Source organism: Cavia porcellus, unplaced genomic scaffold, assembly GCF_034190915.1.
Source record: "Cavia porcellus strain 051 isolate PalLab524CR breed Dunkin Hartley unplaced genomic scaffold, mCavPor4.1 scaffold_31, whole genome shotgun sequence".
Classification (NCBI taxonomy): domain Eukaryota; kingdom Metazoa; phylum Chordata; class Mammalia; order Rodentia; family Caviidae; genus Cavia; species Cavia porcellus.
In genome coordinates this window covers 11457571-11472481 of record NW_026947514.1, presented here as the reverse complement: position 1 = coordinate 11472481, position 14911 = coordinate 11457571, and the positions used below count along the sequence as shown (strand labels likewise).

The 14911-nt window shown below is 39.1% G+C and overlaps 1 protein-coding gene across 5 annotated transcripts in view; it reads right to left on the bottom strand.

Annotated features, from left to right (window-relative positions):
* The window catches only part of Ppp4r4 (protein phosphatase 4 regulatory subunit 4), a 101636-nt gene extending 86742 nt beyond the window's left edge, over positions 1-14894 (bottom strand). The window contains exons 1-2 of one of the 5 annotated variants that reach the window (XM_063241437.1): positions 14555-14894; positions 13244-13317 (exon numbers count right to left, since the gene is read on the bottom strand). In XM_063241437.1, coding sequence (XP_063097507.1) covers positions 13244-13317; positions 14555-14677 — 197 coding nt within the window. In that variant the 5' untranslated portion in view covers positions 14678-14894. The remainder of the gene's footprint in view (positions 1-13243; positions 13318-14554) is intronic. The other 4 variants (XM_063241436.1, XM_063241435.1, XM_063241433.1 and 1 more) reach the window with 4 other exon arrangements.
* Between the last annotated feature and the right edge of the window lie 17 nt (positions 14895-14911).

Genomic DNA, 14911 nt, shown 5'->3' with positions numbered 1-14911 from the left:
AAACAATGTTTATTTTTAGTATGGATATCAAAAAACTAGAGAAATATTGTGAATGTTCCTATGTTTTAAAAGGCAGATTTAATTGCTTAAAGATTGGGGAGGAGAATGGGAAAACGATCAGATACCTCCAGGTTTTTAACCTTGACATTAAGTAGATGATGGTACCACTACCTGAGAGAAATAAGCAAACCACACTGGAGTAAAGATCTAAGGGAAATGAGGGAGCCAGCAATGCAAGTATCTGAGATAAAATTCAAAGCAGAGAAACCAGCAAGCAAGCACTCAAGACTTAAAGTATGTGTACACGTGGGGTGTATAAGGGCCAGCAGGCACAGCTAGAATCCTCGCAGAGAGAAAAGGGAATAGCAGGAAACAAAGTCAGAGCTCTGGTGCATAAGGAGCTCAAAAAAAAAAATTCACACAAAGCGCATTCTCAGATCATTACTGAACTAAACCAGAAATTCATAACAAAAAGATACATATTTAGAAATTAAATACATCCCTAAATAGCCCATGAGTCAAAGAAGAACTCAAGAGAAATATGTGCATACTTTTTCAAGTAAATGAAAATGAAGATACATATTAAAATACGTGGAATGTAGCTAAAGCAGCCTAGAGGGAATTTGTAGAAAATGAAGATAATATTAAAATATGTGGGATGCAGCTACAGTAGTCCCTAGAGGGAATTTGTAGCATTCAGTGCACAGTTCTGAAGATCTAAAATGAACAACATAAGCTTCTGCTTTAAGAAACTACAAGGAAAAATGAAATGTAAAGCAGGGCAAAGGAAGAAAATAATAAGGATTAGGACAAAAGTCAATGAAAGCGAAATCAGGAAAGCATTTGAGAATGTTAATAAATTCAAAAGCTGATTCTTTCAAAACATCAATGAAACTGAAAAACTTCTAGCTATGCTAACCAAGAATAAAAACAAGAACACACAAATTATCAATATCAAAAACCAAATTTGAGTTTGATGTATTTCACTTATGACTATGGTCGCAAGTTGCATCTGTTTACCTATAAAAGTCTCAACTCTATCCTTCTTTATAGCTGAGTAGTATTCTATTGCATAAAAATACATCTTTTTTAGCCATTCTGCAACTGATAGGCATCTTGGTTGTTTCCAAATTTAGCTATTACAAATTGTGCTGCTATAAACATGGGTGTAAATATATCGTGGTGGTATGATGTTTTCCATTCTGTTGGAAAGATACCCAGAGAGGAATAGCTGGGTCGAATGGAACCTCCAATCCTAGTTTTTTTGAGGACCACCACACTGATTTCCATCCACAGTGGTTGCAGCAGCCTACACTCTCACCAACAGTGGAGCAGTGTTCCTTTTCCCCCACAGCTGCACCAGTTTTGTTATTGGTTGATTTCTTGATGGCAGCCATTCTTTCTAGAGTGAAATGGAATCTCAGTGTTGTTTTAATTTGCATTTCTTAAATGACGAGTGATGCTAAACATTTCTTCATACATTTATTTGCCATTTGTATTTCTTCATCTGAGAGGTGGGTATTCATCTTAGATGCCCATTTTTGGACTAGGTCTTTGAATTTGAGGGGCCTGACATTTTTTGATTCTTTATATGTTCTAGATATAATTCCTAATATCATGCTTTATACCTAGTGTAAAAAAAAAACCTGAAAGAGTAATAAGATCCAAATGTACAATAAATACTGTGAAAATGAAAGAAAAAGAAAGTGCTCAAAAGGAAAGAACAATTAAGAGAAAGGAGAAAAGGAAGAAGGAAAAAGATTGTATGTATACAGGTATATATGTGTGTTTGTGTGTGTGTATATATATATACAGATAACTATACTATTAATCTCTGTAAGCTCATCAAAAAGAACAGTCTGTGCTTTGTTTTTCATGCCTAAATTTTGTAATCTGAATGACTACTTCTGAGATAACAATATACAATATATTAACCACTGCTAATTCCCACTATTTTTTTGAAATTCTGCATCATTTGTATCCTCTTGCTTTGTTTTGTTTTTAAAATAAATAAAACCTAAACAAAAACAAAACCAGAATCACATTATCAATATAGTATGACCAGATGTGCATAACTTACTTCATCTCAGATTACTTAGAAGAGGTAAAGTGTTTGACAGACACAAACTACCAACATGCATTCATGAAGAAGCCAACACCCCAAATAGCCCTATATTTATAAATTGAATATTTTGATTAAAACCTTTGAAAAAAGAAAATTCCAGACCCTGATGGGTTAACTGAAGAATCTACCTTAACAATTAAGGCAGTTACAGCCCCAGTTATACATAATCTCTTTCAGAAAATAAGAAACCACTTTTCACAGCATGAGTGTTAATGCTGAAACCAAAACTAAGGAAAGATATTCTTTTAAAAAAAAAACAACACTACAGACCAATACTCTCATTATGCATATTAAAAATATATAGTCAGAAAAATTATTAAGTAGAGTCTAGCAACATATAAGAGGACTAGCCAGGAATGGTTGTACATGCCTATAATCTCAGCACTTGGGAGGCTGAGGCAGGATGATCGCCACAAATTCTAAGCATAGTCAGTTCAAGGCCAGCCTGGGCTACAGACTGAGTTCAAAGCTACATAGCAAGACTCTGTCTCAAAAAAAAAAAAAAAAAAGGAAGAAAGAGAAAAAGAAAACATATAAGACTAATACATCATGATCAAATAAGGTCATTCATTCACATATGAAAATCCTTCCCTTCCCATCATCAATGACATATGAAAAAGTTCCATCTCCCCCGACATGCGTAGGCTGCCCTTTCCATGAATCTGTTCACTTTTCAAGTAAATATAATCCATAGCTGTACTTCCAAGCAAACACAGTTCATAAGCATTATCAAAAACCTATAACTTCATTATCAAGCAAATTCAGGTAATAAATACCACTAAGACAATTTCTACAATAATTCTGACTCCATCAGATTTCTTGGTCTTATTTTATACTTAAACATATAAATATTTTTACACTGCCATACAACTCATTTTATGTCAAATATTGTACTATAAGCACCAGCCATTCCACTCCCAGATGTTGAAGAGAGAAAGGAAAGCACATGTCACACAAAGGTTTGAACATGAATGTTTATAGCTACTTAGTTTTTAATAACTAAAAGCTGGAAATCGCCCAAATGTACATCAAATGCACAAATGAACAAAATGTGCTTTATATATACCCATTAAATGAATTATCAATAATTAAAAAAAAAAAAAAGGGGCTGGAGATTTAGCTCAGCGGCATAAGCGCCTGCCTTGTAAGCAGGTAGTCGTGAGTTCGATCCCTGGTACCGATAAAAACGAAAAAGACCAAAAAAAAAAATTAAAAAAAAAAAAAAATAATAATAATAAAAAACTATTGATACATGCAACATTATGGATGAACTCCAAAATAATTATGTTGCATGAAAGAAGCCAGATAAACAATAGAAACTGTACTATTCATATCTATAAAATTCTGAAAAAATATTTCAACCAGGCGTGGTGGCACACACCTATAACCCTAGCTCGTGGGAGGCTGAGGCAAGGGGGTCATTGTGAGTTTGAGTCCAGCCTGGGACACACAGAGAGTTCAAGACAAGTGAGTTCTGAACTACATAACGAAATCCTGTCTCAAAAAAAAAAAAATTGCAAAGTAACCTTCTGGATGATGAATATGTTCATTATCTGATTAGAATGGTTTCACATGTTGATAAATACAAAAATACTCATCAAATTACATGATAAACACACACACATATATATACACACAGTTCATTGCATATAGTCTAAGATACTTATCTAAGAGACATGAAAACAAGGCCAAATTCTAAAACAGGCAAAATTCATCAACAGTGATAAAAGCACATCAGTGGTTGCCAACGGCCAGGGAACAATGTTAACTACAAAAGAACACCAGTGGCTGGGGAGGGGTGGGAATGTTCTATATTTCCGCTACAACGTGGTCATACAAAAGCATCCATTTCTCAAATCTCATCAAGCTGTGTACTTCTTTTATTTAAATTATGCCTCAATATAGTTATTTTCAAAATACTGAGGAGGCAGAGTTGGATGCCACAACCTAGAAAATCAATCAACTGAAGGGAAAAACCTTATAATTACATGGGGTTTTGACATGAGAATTTTCCTCCATGTCTAAGGTAACCATCTGTTCTGAACTGCAAAGGAGATGATTTCAAAGAGCAGAAATGATTATCTTTTACGGAGCACACAACTCTGCATTCAGCCTTATGCCCTCTACAAACACTTTCTCTATTCTCCTCAACAATCAACGTACAGTTTTTACTTCCAGGTTAGACTCTGAGTCATGGGATTCAAGAAACAAGCAATTTACCCAACGTCTGTCAAAATGAACAAGCAAGGCTGAATATACAAGAATAATTCTAGGTATGTTTTAATATAAACGATTTCTAACTCTTCTATACTACTCTCACCTGAACTATGGTAATTAGAGATAACTTCCATGCACTGACATTTATGGACAATGTATTTGCTTCTTTAAACAAGTATGGCCCTGAATACCTGTTGGCATGATACTACTTATCCTCTGCTAGATGCCTAGACATACTAATCAACAAATGCTTGGCATGTTTCAACACAAATTCCTAACATTTATTATAGAAAAACTACAAAATACATTACAAACCTTTTCCATTGTTAACATCTCTGAAGAAAGTTAAAATTATATGATAATGTACATAATACACAAGGATAGACTAGATTTTACGATTATTTTTGACATGGTTACATATACCAGTATCATTAAGGCTGTGCTAAAAATGGTGACTATGAAGAACTAGGCCTAGACGCTTTCTCCAGGAGTCGATGGCCAACATGGCCCATAAAAGACACAAACTTTTGAAGGATCCAACCAAGAGCAAAGGCGTACAGATTTCAAAGAGTGCTAGACCTTACTCAGTAGTTTGATTTTTTTCAGGTAACTCTAAATCTAGAACAGCTATGACGTTTACAACTTGGTACAGTTAACACTTTATTTCTTAATGGGAATACTATGAAACCACTGTATAATTCAACTCAAGGGGTAGTCAAGCTCTGAAATTCTAGTATTTTACTGGGAGTTAACTATCATTTAAGATAAAACTCAGTCTTTCTGTACCTCACTTAATTACTTTCCAAAGTGTGCAGCTATAAATTAACCATTTATGAAAATATGTGAATACACATTTATAATATACACAAGTATGTGTCATAATACAGTATATTGAATTACATACTTAACCTACATTTTATTCAAATCTATATAAGCTGTAATTGTCATTTTATTATAGAATTTTATAAATACTTTAATCAAACAGCTATATTGGTAAGAGAAAACCTTTGATCAGCTCTTTTATAATTGCATCATGACATTGAGCTCTAGGTGTCTTCAATGCCATTATAGGGGTCACTTTTATGTTGATGAAAATAATCTACTTTTTACTTTTAAGCTTTTTCTGTAGCTCCCATGAGATCATCCTGCTTTCTACTGAGTCACAAAGAGAGCCTTCTGAAGCTTCAGTAAGGAGGAAAAAAGAAGCAGATGCCTCCCGTGGTTGTCCTCAGAACAAAAGCCAAGGAAAAGGAGATGGGAAATAAATCTCCAAATCCCGAATATTCAGAGACCTAGTATTTTTCCAAAACAAGGAAAACTTAGTGTGCTAAAAACTTAAGAAATTAGGCCTCAGCAATACTGGAAGACATACAGCTGAAATCCATTATAGACTCCTCTTAACATGTGGAACAGTGATCGTTTTATCTAAAAAGAAAATGAAAATACCTGCAATTTCTATGTCGAAACGCAAGTCATCTGTACATCCTCTTCACAGAGGACGACAATCTGGGCAATGTTTTTAAAAACCAGGACCTCTTAGAATCACTAAAAGTAGAAGGACTGAAAGTGGTACTCGGGGAACATGTCAAGGACTTCAACATTTATTTTCCCTTTCTCAAAGAAATATTACTGCATAAAATGTCTTGTCCTAAAAGGCTACTTTATAACCAACAGTCTTCTCACTAACCATCTAGCAGTATAAACACTAATTTTAAAAACAGAGACTCTTTTTCTTGTGGAGAAAGAAAAGCAGATGATATAAGCCAATCATGTGCAAAGAACAAAAATTCCTAAAAGCTATTCAATAGGGAGTTCATCATTGATATGAAATTTTATACTATCTTTGGAGTTTAACATATGAATATGCTATACCCAATAATTCTACCTCTAGAAAGATAACTAAAAGACATGCATATATTCACTGATAGACTTGCATATACATGTTTATAACAACATTCTTCATAAGCCAAAAACTAAACACAAGCCAAAAGCCAAGAACAGTAAAAATGAACTATGATATAGTCATGCAATGGAATATCACACAGCAAGAACAATGAACAATGCATGGGCCACACAACAATGTAGGTAAATCTCTTTTAAAATGTTGAACAAAAGAATCCAGATATAAGAGAATACAGACTATAGTTTGCAGTACATAAAAGTTGAAATCAGGAGAAATAACTACTCCTTAAAAAGAGCTGGAGATATTACAATAGGATACTAAGAAGGCTGTTAGGTGGATCCCAAAGTTAATGTCCTATTTCTTAGTTTGGATGCTGGATCACTGATTTTTCACTTGTAAAAATTCAACAAGCTGTATATTTACAACTTCTGCATCTATTCAAAGTCTGCTTTTAAAAACAGGATATATATGCTTATAGGGGTAGCTTTTGGTTGAGGCTTCAAATTCATAAATTTCTTTTAGGTATATAACAGGAAAGAAAGAACATACCAGACTACGAAACCAAGTTCAATGGAGAGACAAGAAAGGGATACCAAGGACAAAGCAAGGTCACCATACAGCATGTTTTAATGTCTCTTTCAACTTGGGAATGGAAGTGTTAAAAGACGCCTTTGTAAGAATAGGCTCACGCTGATACTGTAAGCACAGAATTAAATGTGAAATATAGGAATCCAAAACGTTATAGTTATGAAAACTAAGTTGAAAGTTTTCAAAAATCTCAACAAAGCAATCAAAGAAGATTGCTACTGAAGGAGGGAAGAATAAAGCAAGTGGGGCTGGGGATTTAGCTCAGCGGCATAAGTGCCTGCCTTGCAAGCAGGAAGTCGTGAGTTCGGTCCCTGGTACCGATAAAAAGGCAAAAAAAAAAAAAAAAAAAAAAAGAATAAAGCAAGTAAAAGACAAGTTGAAAAATTGTGAAAACCTAGAACTGTGCTTTCAGGTCACTTCAAAGCATCTTTAAATTCTCGCTCAACTTTAGAGAACCTCAACTGGATACTGCAAATGCATTTGAGGGGTGATTTATGTACAAAAGCAGATTCAGAACTATAATCAGCAGAAAGAAAGAAAAGGTCATGGCTCTGCACCAAAAGATTGGAAAAAGAATAAGAACTCAAGGTTTACATTAAAATGAAATGTGCAAGGTATGTATCATTTTTATGATTCCCCACTTTAACCATTTTCTAACTAACCAGCTATCTGTCTCAACTGTGAGGAATTAAAGGATCTCTTTCGTGCATCACTAAAGGAAACTGGGCAGGCAATATTGAACATTCAAGACCCCCCACACACACCCCACCCATACACAGCTTGCTGATTCTGCATACTTAGCTTGCTCACTTTCTCTACCCCTTCTCTCCCCCTCCTCTTCCCTCCCCATCACGTCACTGAACAGTACCAAAAGGTAGAAGGCATCAAAAATAGAAATCAAAGCAATAATAGCAAAAATGTAAGAAAACAGAAGTTCTTAAAATATGGGCACACAAAGGAGTTTTTCACACAAATTTTTAATGTTGGAGAGCAATAGGGGTAGGCATTTTGAAAGATAATCAAAAACTATACCAGTATAAAGCTGCCCACTGGAGTTCTTCCTGTCACCCAGTTCAGGTCTTGACCATAAGACAGAAAGCCAGCAAAGCTCTCAGACTGATTAGCCATGACCACAGACTACAGCACTGCGTTTATAACCACTGATTTGGCAGCAGCAATCTCCTTCTGGTCTATCACTAGGGGGAGCACTGCTTCTTTCAAAACAAATAAATAAATAAATAAATACATAGGCTGAGAAAGAAAAGGGGAAACCAGTCCCCACTGCAGATGCACTTTATGTGACCTCCTCGGGAGATGAAACGCAAAATGTTTTGAAAATCACAGTGAACAAGATGCAAGATAGCGGATTAGGTATGTTAACCAACACATTTAATGAATAATACAAAAAGCAAATACTGCTTAAACAAGTCATTTGTGAAAATATAAATCTGTAAAGCTCACTGCCACACTGTCGCTCTATTGAAAATGCTTCATTACAACATACAAAGACTCTGATTTCTGGTAAATATTATTAGCAAAGGAAGTTAGTGGAAATCTATCGCAAACTTCAGTTGATATACTTTGTTACTTTATTAAATTATTAGAAAGAATAATACTATTATCCTCTCGAGCACTTAAATCGTCAGGAAGCAAGAAAGAGCGTAATGTTTATCAGGCACCCGCTTTGGGCCAGCTTTGGGCAACCACTCTGGGAAGCCAAGATCATCACTGCCACTTCACAGATGAGAAAACCAAGGCTCCAAAATTCCTTTCCCAGTCACAAAGGTAATGAATAACAGACTAGGATATACCCAAACCCGCCCAAGTCTACTGCCTATGATACAAAAAAGAAAATCCAAAGTGGCTTATTTCATCTAGCATTTCGGTCATCTTTATCCCACTAAAAGATAATATGTTTATATCACAGCAAAGAGCAAACAGAATTCCAAAACAATATAAAATAGGGCTTGTCCTCTAAAAGAAAATGTACAAGGCACACAAGTAAAAGACAGCAAAGCAATGATTAACTGCCAGGGGAGGGAGCAGCCATGTATCCCTGCGGTTTCAGCAGTCAGGAAACAGCCATCGCAGAGGCAAGAGTGTGGCTGCCCCAAGGAGTCATAAATGATGAGTAGGTACCACGAAAGGGAGCCAGGGGACAAGGAAAGGCAGGGTGACAGTGAGGAGGCCACAGTAGCTGCTTCAAAAAGTGTAGGCCTGAGGGGAAACAAACTAACGTCCCACCGGTGATGGGTAAGTACACTGCACCATGGTAGTCCTACTGTACTGCAGCTCTTACCTTCTGAGGTTTCAATTATCTACAGTCAACCATGGTCGAGAAATTCCATAAATAAACAATGCATGAGTTCCAAATAGTGCACCATTTCAACTAATAAGAAATCTTTCATCATCTGTGCCATCTGGCAGAATTGAAATTCTTGCATTCAGGTAACCTTTATTTTATTTAAAAAATGGCCCCATCTCACAAAAATTCAGACTTACCAAAGGGAACTCACGCAATGCTTCTTTTGTACAAAAATGTGCATGTGCTCAACATAATAAAGGAAAATATCAGGCACTGAAGTTAAGGTCTACAGTAAGAAGACCTCTAAGAAATTGTAAAGAAAGAAAAAGGAAACTGTGCTAATTTTGCTGTCACATTTCAAGATTTAAAAAAAAGTCTTAGCCACAGTATATAGGAAATAAGATAGAAAAAGCATTAAATTATAGGGCTTGGCTAAGCATGGTGGCACACATCTATAATTCTAGCACTCTGGGAGGCTGAGGCAGGAAAATCAAAACTTTGAGCCCAACTGAAGCAACCCTGGGAGACCATGTCCCAAAATTAAAAAAATTTTAAAGGTGACGCTATAGCTCACTGCAAAGGCTCCAGGTTCAATCCAGAGTAAAACACACACATGCATGCACATGCATGCTCACACACACATGCACGCACACACAAATTATAGTTCAATAAAACTGTTTAAAACTGAGGGACTCCAGGATAGAGTTGCTTATTGAGTATTCTGAATGTCTGCCCTAAGGGTCTGCCAGGCATTTAGAGATATACGCAAAGACTGACTTAATGAAAGCACAGTTGGGGCTGGGGATTTAGCTCAGCGGCATAAGCGTCTTCCTTGCAAGTGTGCAGTCCTGAGTTCGATCCCTGGTACCGATAAAAATGAAAAAGACAAAAAAGAAAGAAAAAAAAAAAAAGAAAGCACAGTAAAATACTTAGAACTCTTCTCAACATTATTCAAATACTCTGAGTACATTCCTATGATATATGCCAAAATCACACAGGAAAAAATATGCTGTGATATGATTTTGACTAAGACACAAGCTGTGACTATTAGGAAAATTGTTTTGCTTCAGTGCTAAGTGCCACAGATGGGTATATCAGCATCATGTTTATGCAAAACCACAAATTCATCTGTGTCAAATCTTCAAATACCGCACTGTTCTAAAGAATTGTGAAAGTGGCATTAATAAGTGACCTGCCATATTTTAGAGTAAGATAATAAACGATGTAATTTGTTTTTCATTGGATGACAGTACTCTGAACATTTTTTAAATACTGGATTCAATTTAAGTGCTACGAGAATCTCCACTAACGTAAAGCTTTCCTACTGATGCTTACACATTTGAATCTTAACTCTAATTTAACATTATATTCCAAATGTTTTAATATGCAAAATAAGAGAAGAAACAGATTTGACACACAAAAGCAGAGACTATCTATCTATAGACACACATATATATGAATATTAAATGACCTATTAGGAAAAGCCACAGCACTCAAAAACAAACCAAAAATCCCCAACAGAGGAAAAAAACAGGAGTCAGTGTTAGATCCTATAGCATTAGAAGAAGAAATTCTTAAGAAGAAATAAATTGCATTCAAAAGAGGGGCTCAACACAGGAGAGCAGATGAGGAGGCCCCAACAGAGGGAATTTGGAACATAGCTAAGACACAACCCAGCCCCTCTCCCCCGAATCCAGGAAAGAAAAGAACCTTTCAGGTAGTCTTGGCATGATCCCTGCAGACACTGGCCTGAAGGCAAAACCCCACTTTCCCCCAGGAGCTGGTGAGATGGTAGGAAGACAAAGGCAGAACTCAGCAGGAGAACCCAAACACAACCAATCTAGTGTTCCCCTTCCTGGGCACCTTACAAACCTCCTTAAAGGTAGATGAGCCACAGGAAACTAAAGGAGACACTGGATCTCTTTTAAAACTCTTCTGTAACAATGACAGGGCCCATCTGACTCTGTAAGGGCTTTGTAAGTTCCAGAACTAAGTCAAACTTATGTTCTATGTCTGAAAAAATACAGAAAACTTAGACGGCCTGGTTCTCTAACCAACAATAAAAGCAAAGTAGAAAACAAATTAGCTTTCCTAAAAAAAGAAGCCTTATCACTGATATCTAGAATAAGGTGTCTGCTATCACAAGTAAGTGGAGCAAGACTCTCCATTTCCCAATAGTAAAAGCCAGTGCTTGTACTAAAGAATTGAGGAGAAATGAGTAGGGGCTTACTTCAAATCATTAACTGCTGTCTGCTAAATTTATCCAAATTTTCATGAATTGCCTCCCTCTTTCTAGTAGAAGAACTGGAAAAAAGGTAAGTGTTGACAACTACTGATCACTGCTTTAAATATTATTAAATTCTTTAAATTATTAAGGAATAAAATACTGCAAATGCAACCCAATAAAATATCAGAATCAGCTAAAGATTGGAAGAGACTATATGTAAAAACCAAAGACACTGTTAATTGATAAATAAATAACAGTTTTAAATTAAAAGCTAGAAATGACGAGAGCATGCTATCATAAGCAGGGGAAAGGAGTGGTAGGTATCAAGATAAAGCCAGAGGTCCAGAAGCCAAGTTAAATGACAGAATTGTTGGAAGGCACGAGCTCAATGGTAGGCATGCAGATACTCTGGTTAAAGTTAAGAGCCGAAACTCAAGATGCTGCTAATTGGCTAAAGAATAATTAAGAAAATGGAAGTCCTGAGAAAGAATTTTCTTTTTATATAGAATCATTCAGTGGGTAACATGGGACTGGAAACATGATTGATGAACAAGAACAGAGAACAAGAAACTGGAGACGAGGGCTGGGGATTTAGCTCAGCGGCATAAGCGCCTGCCTTGCAAGCAGGCAGTCGTGAGTTCATTCCCTGGTACTGATAAAAATGAAAAAGACAAAAAAAAAAAAAAAAAAAAGAAACTGGAGACAAGAAACTGGCCAGAACCTTGACACTGGCAAAGTAGACCTACGCTAAGGAAACAAGAATGATGAATATCTAGGAGGTAAATAATACACTTTCCACATCTGACTCTGAAAAACAAAAACAAATTTACCACAACAGGGGAAATACGTGCACCTTAACAGAATTTTAATGTAACAAATTTTTAAATTAGCAAACTTTTAAAGACAAGATGCCCTACGGGGAAAAAAAGTGTTGTTTTTTTTTAAATGGGACTTGAACTCAGGATTTTGTGCTTGCCAGGCAGATGCTTGTGCCACTGAGCTATATCCCGGCCCACAAAAATGTCCATTTCTGAAAATTTTTCACTGATATGCTCACTAATGTTCACTGTGTAAGTTTTAAAGAAGCTAAATCTGTAACACAATTTTAAATAATTCATGAAAATCTTATAAATGTTTGAAATACCATTTGCCTAAAAGCAATTCTGCAGGGACTGTGAGATAGTTAAATGAGAGTAGGCTCAATTAAGTTTAAAAACAACTCTCAGGGGGCTGGAGATTTAGCTCAGTGGCATAAGCACCTGCCTTGCAAGCAGGTGGTCGTGAGTTCAATCCCCGAAGAAAAGGAGAAAAAAAAAAAAAACTCTCAGGCAAAATTATAAAGCTCACATAACAAAAGTACTACAAACAGGATATCCTGGGCAGCTTATTCAAATTTGTTGATTTTTTTGCTATAGTAAATAGTAGGTTTACACTACGCAATTAATTTAAAAATTAATCACTGGATACTCTCAAGTCTCATTTAAACTTACTGAATCTTAAGCGAGCAAAACTGAACTAGAAAAGAACAAAGGGATAAAAGTTAATTGTGGTACCTCTCCTCCTCCAAATATGCTATAAATTAGGTATCTTCTTTGATCGGAATTCTGAAATTCTTAAATCCACACCTAATCTAATTCAAAACATAATTAACAGGGTTTTTTGTTGTTACTTTGGTTTGTTTCATTTTACTTTTTGGTACCGGGAATCGAACTCAGGACCTTGTGCTTGCTAGGCACACTTAACTGTTTGGCATGCACAAATTCTCTGTTCAAATGAGTAAGTAAATCCTAACACAAGGGAAATATGACATTTCAGAAAGTATTCATCTATGCTACCACAGGGAAAAAACAGCAATTTCACAGAAAGACTAAGAAATACCTGAGCAGATAAACAGCCCTCTCAACATCACTGAGGTCTTCATCAACCGTTAATCTCTCTATTTCTTCTGGTGTCTGTCAAGTGTAAAATACAAATTAGGCACAAACACTGGTCAGGCCTGCCACCCTCGCCACCGTTAAGACTAATGAAAAGTTCTCCAACTAAGCAGTAACAATGAAAACTAAGGATCTGATTCTAGGGACACAGAAGTTTTTCTCTGGGTGATCTTGTGCGGGGTGAGAGGCTGGGGGTGATTTGTTCTGTTTTCACTCTTCTAGCTCCTAGACTGCAGCTTGAAAAATCACATTGTGGTTTCTGAACCTTGCTATAATCGATTTCATATACAATACCTATGCATTATACATGTGTACGCATTGACACTTTTACCCCTAATACTCCAAGACTTACCCACCCCAAGAAATGCTAAAAAGGGGGTGGTCAAAGGCTGCAACCAAGTGGGAATGAGGAGGACTGGAGCTGGAGTGGGGGAGGGAAGGGAATAAACTCTGAGGTTGGAAAGAAATCAAGGGTCGAAGACATTGCGGCAGGTGGGAGTGAGACGCGCTATAAGGAGCCTGGCCAGGAGGAAGGGGGCTCCCTAAACTAAACATTTGCCAGCGGTGGGGGTGGAACCGCCGCGAGGCTGGGAAGATGACTCTGCGGGGTGGGAGAACAAGCGCAACGCTGACTCCTCGAGGGGGCCGGGCGCAGGGTCCGAGGGTGCCAGGGTCCTGGAGGGGCAAGGAGGGAAGGTGGAGGGCGACTCTGGATGGAAGCAAAAGGTTGAGAGGGCTTTGAAGACGGGGACCAGGACTCCGGGTGCCGGGCGGGAGCAAAGGAGGCCGGACGGCCCAGGGAACGGGGGACCCGAGCTCCACCTGATCCGCAGCGGAGCGGGAAGGGCACGGGAGTACTGGGGTCGGGTGTCGGGGGTGAGGGTGTCGGGGCTGTGTAGACTGAAGGGTGGACGGGGTGGAAGGGACCGCGGCCGAGCAGATCCCGCGGGAAGGGGGAGGGGCGGCCCGAAGGGGAGGACGCTGGGCTGCCGGGGCTGCGCTCGGCCGCGGGGACGGCGACGTCTGTGGAGGGTCGGAGTCGCGGTCACGGGGTGGGCGCGGATTAGGGGCAGGGACGCGGCTGTCCCTCAGGGTCCATACTCAGAGCCGGGCCGCGCCGAGGGGGACCCGGGGCACCCGGCGGCGAGTAACACGGCGCCGGCGCCGGAGGAGGACGAGCCGGTCGACGGCGAGAGGGGCCGGTGGCGGGTCGGCGGGCCACGCCCCGAGAGCACTTCCCCTCGGCGGGGCGCACCTTGAGGCTCCGGCGCACCGGCCTCTCGATGATGGTGAGCTCCTGCAGGTCCTCCATGTAGCCGAAAAGGCTGTTCTGACCGAAATCCATCGCGACACCGGCGGCGGGCGGCGGCGGGGGCATGGACTGCCGGGCGCCCTCGCCGCCCGGGCCGGAGCGGCCCCGGGATGCTGGACGCGCGCAGCCCCACGCCGCCCACCAGCAGGACTTTCTCCCGCTCTCGGCCGCAGGAGCCGAGCAAGCGGCGGGCGGCGGGCGGCGGGAGCCAGAGCGCGGCCCGCCGAGGAGGCGGGGCGGGGAGGGGCGGACCGGGCGGGGGCGGGGCCGAGGCGAGGCGCGCGGGCGGGGGCGGGGTCG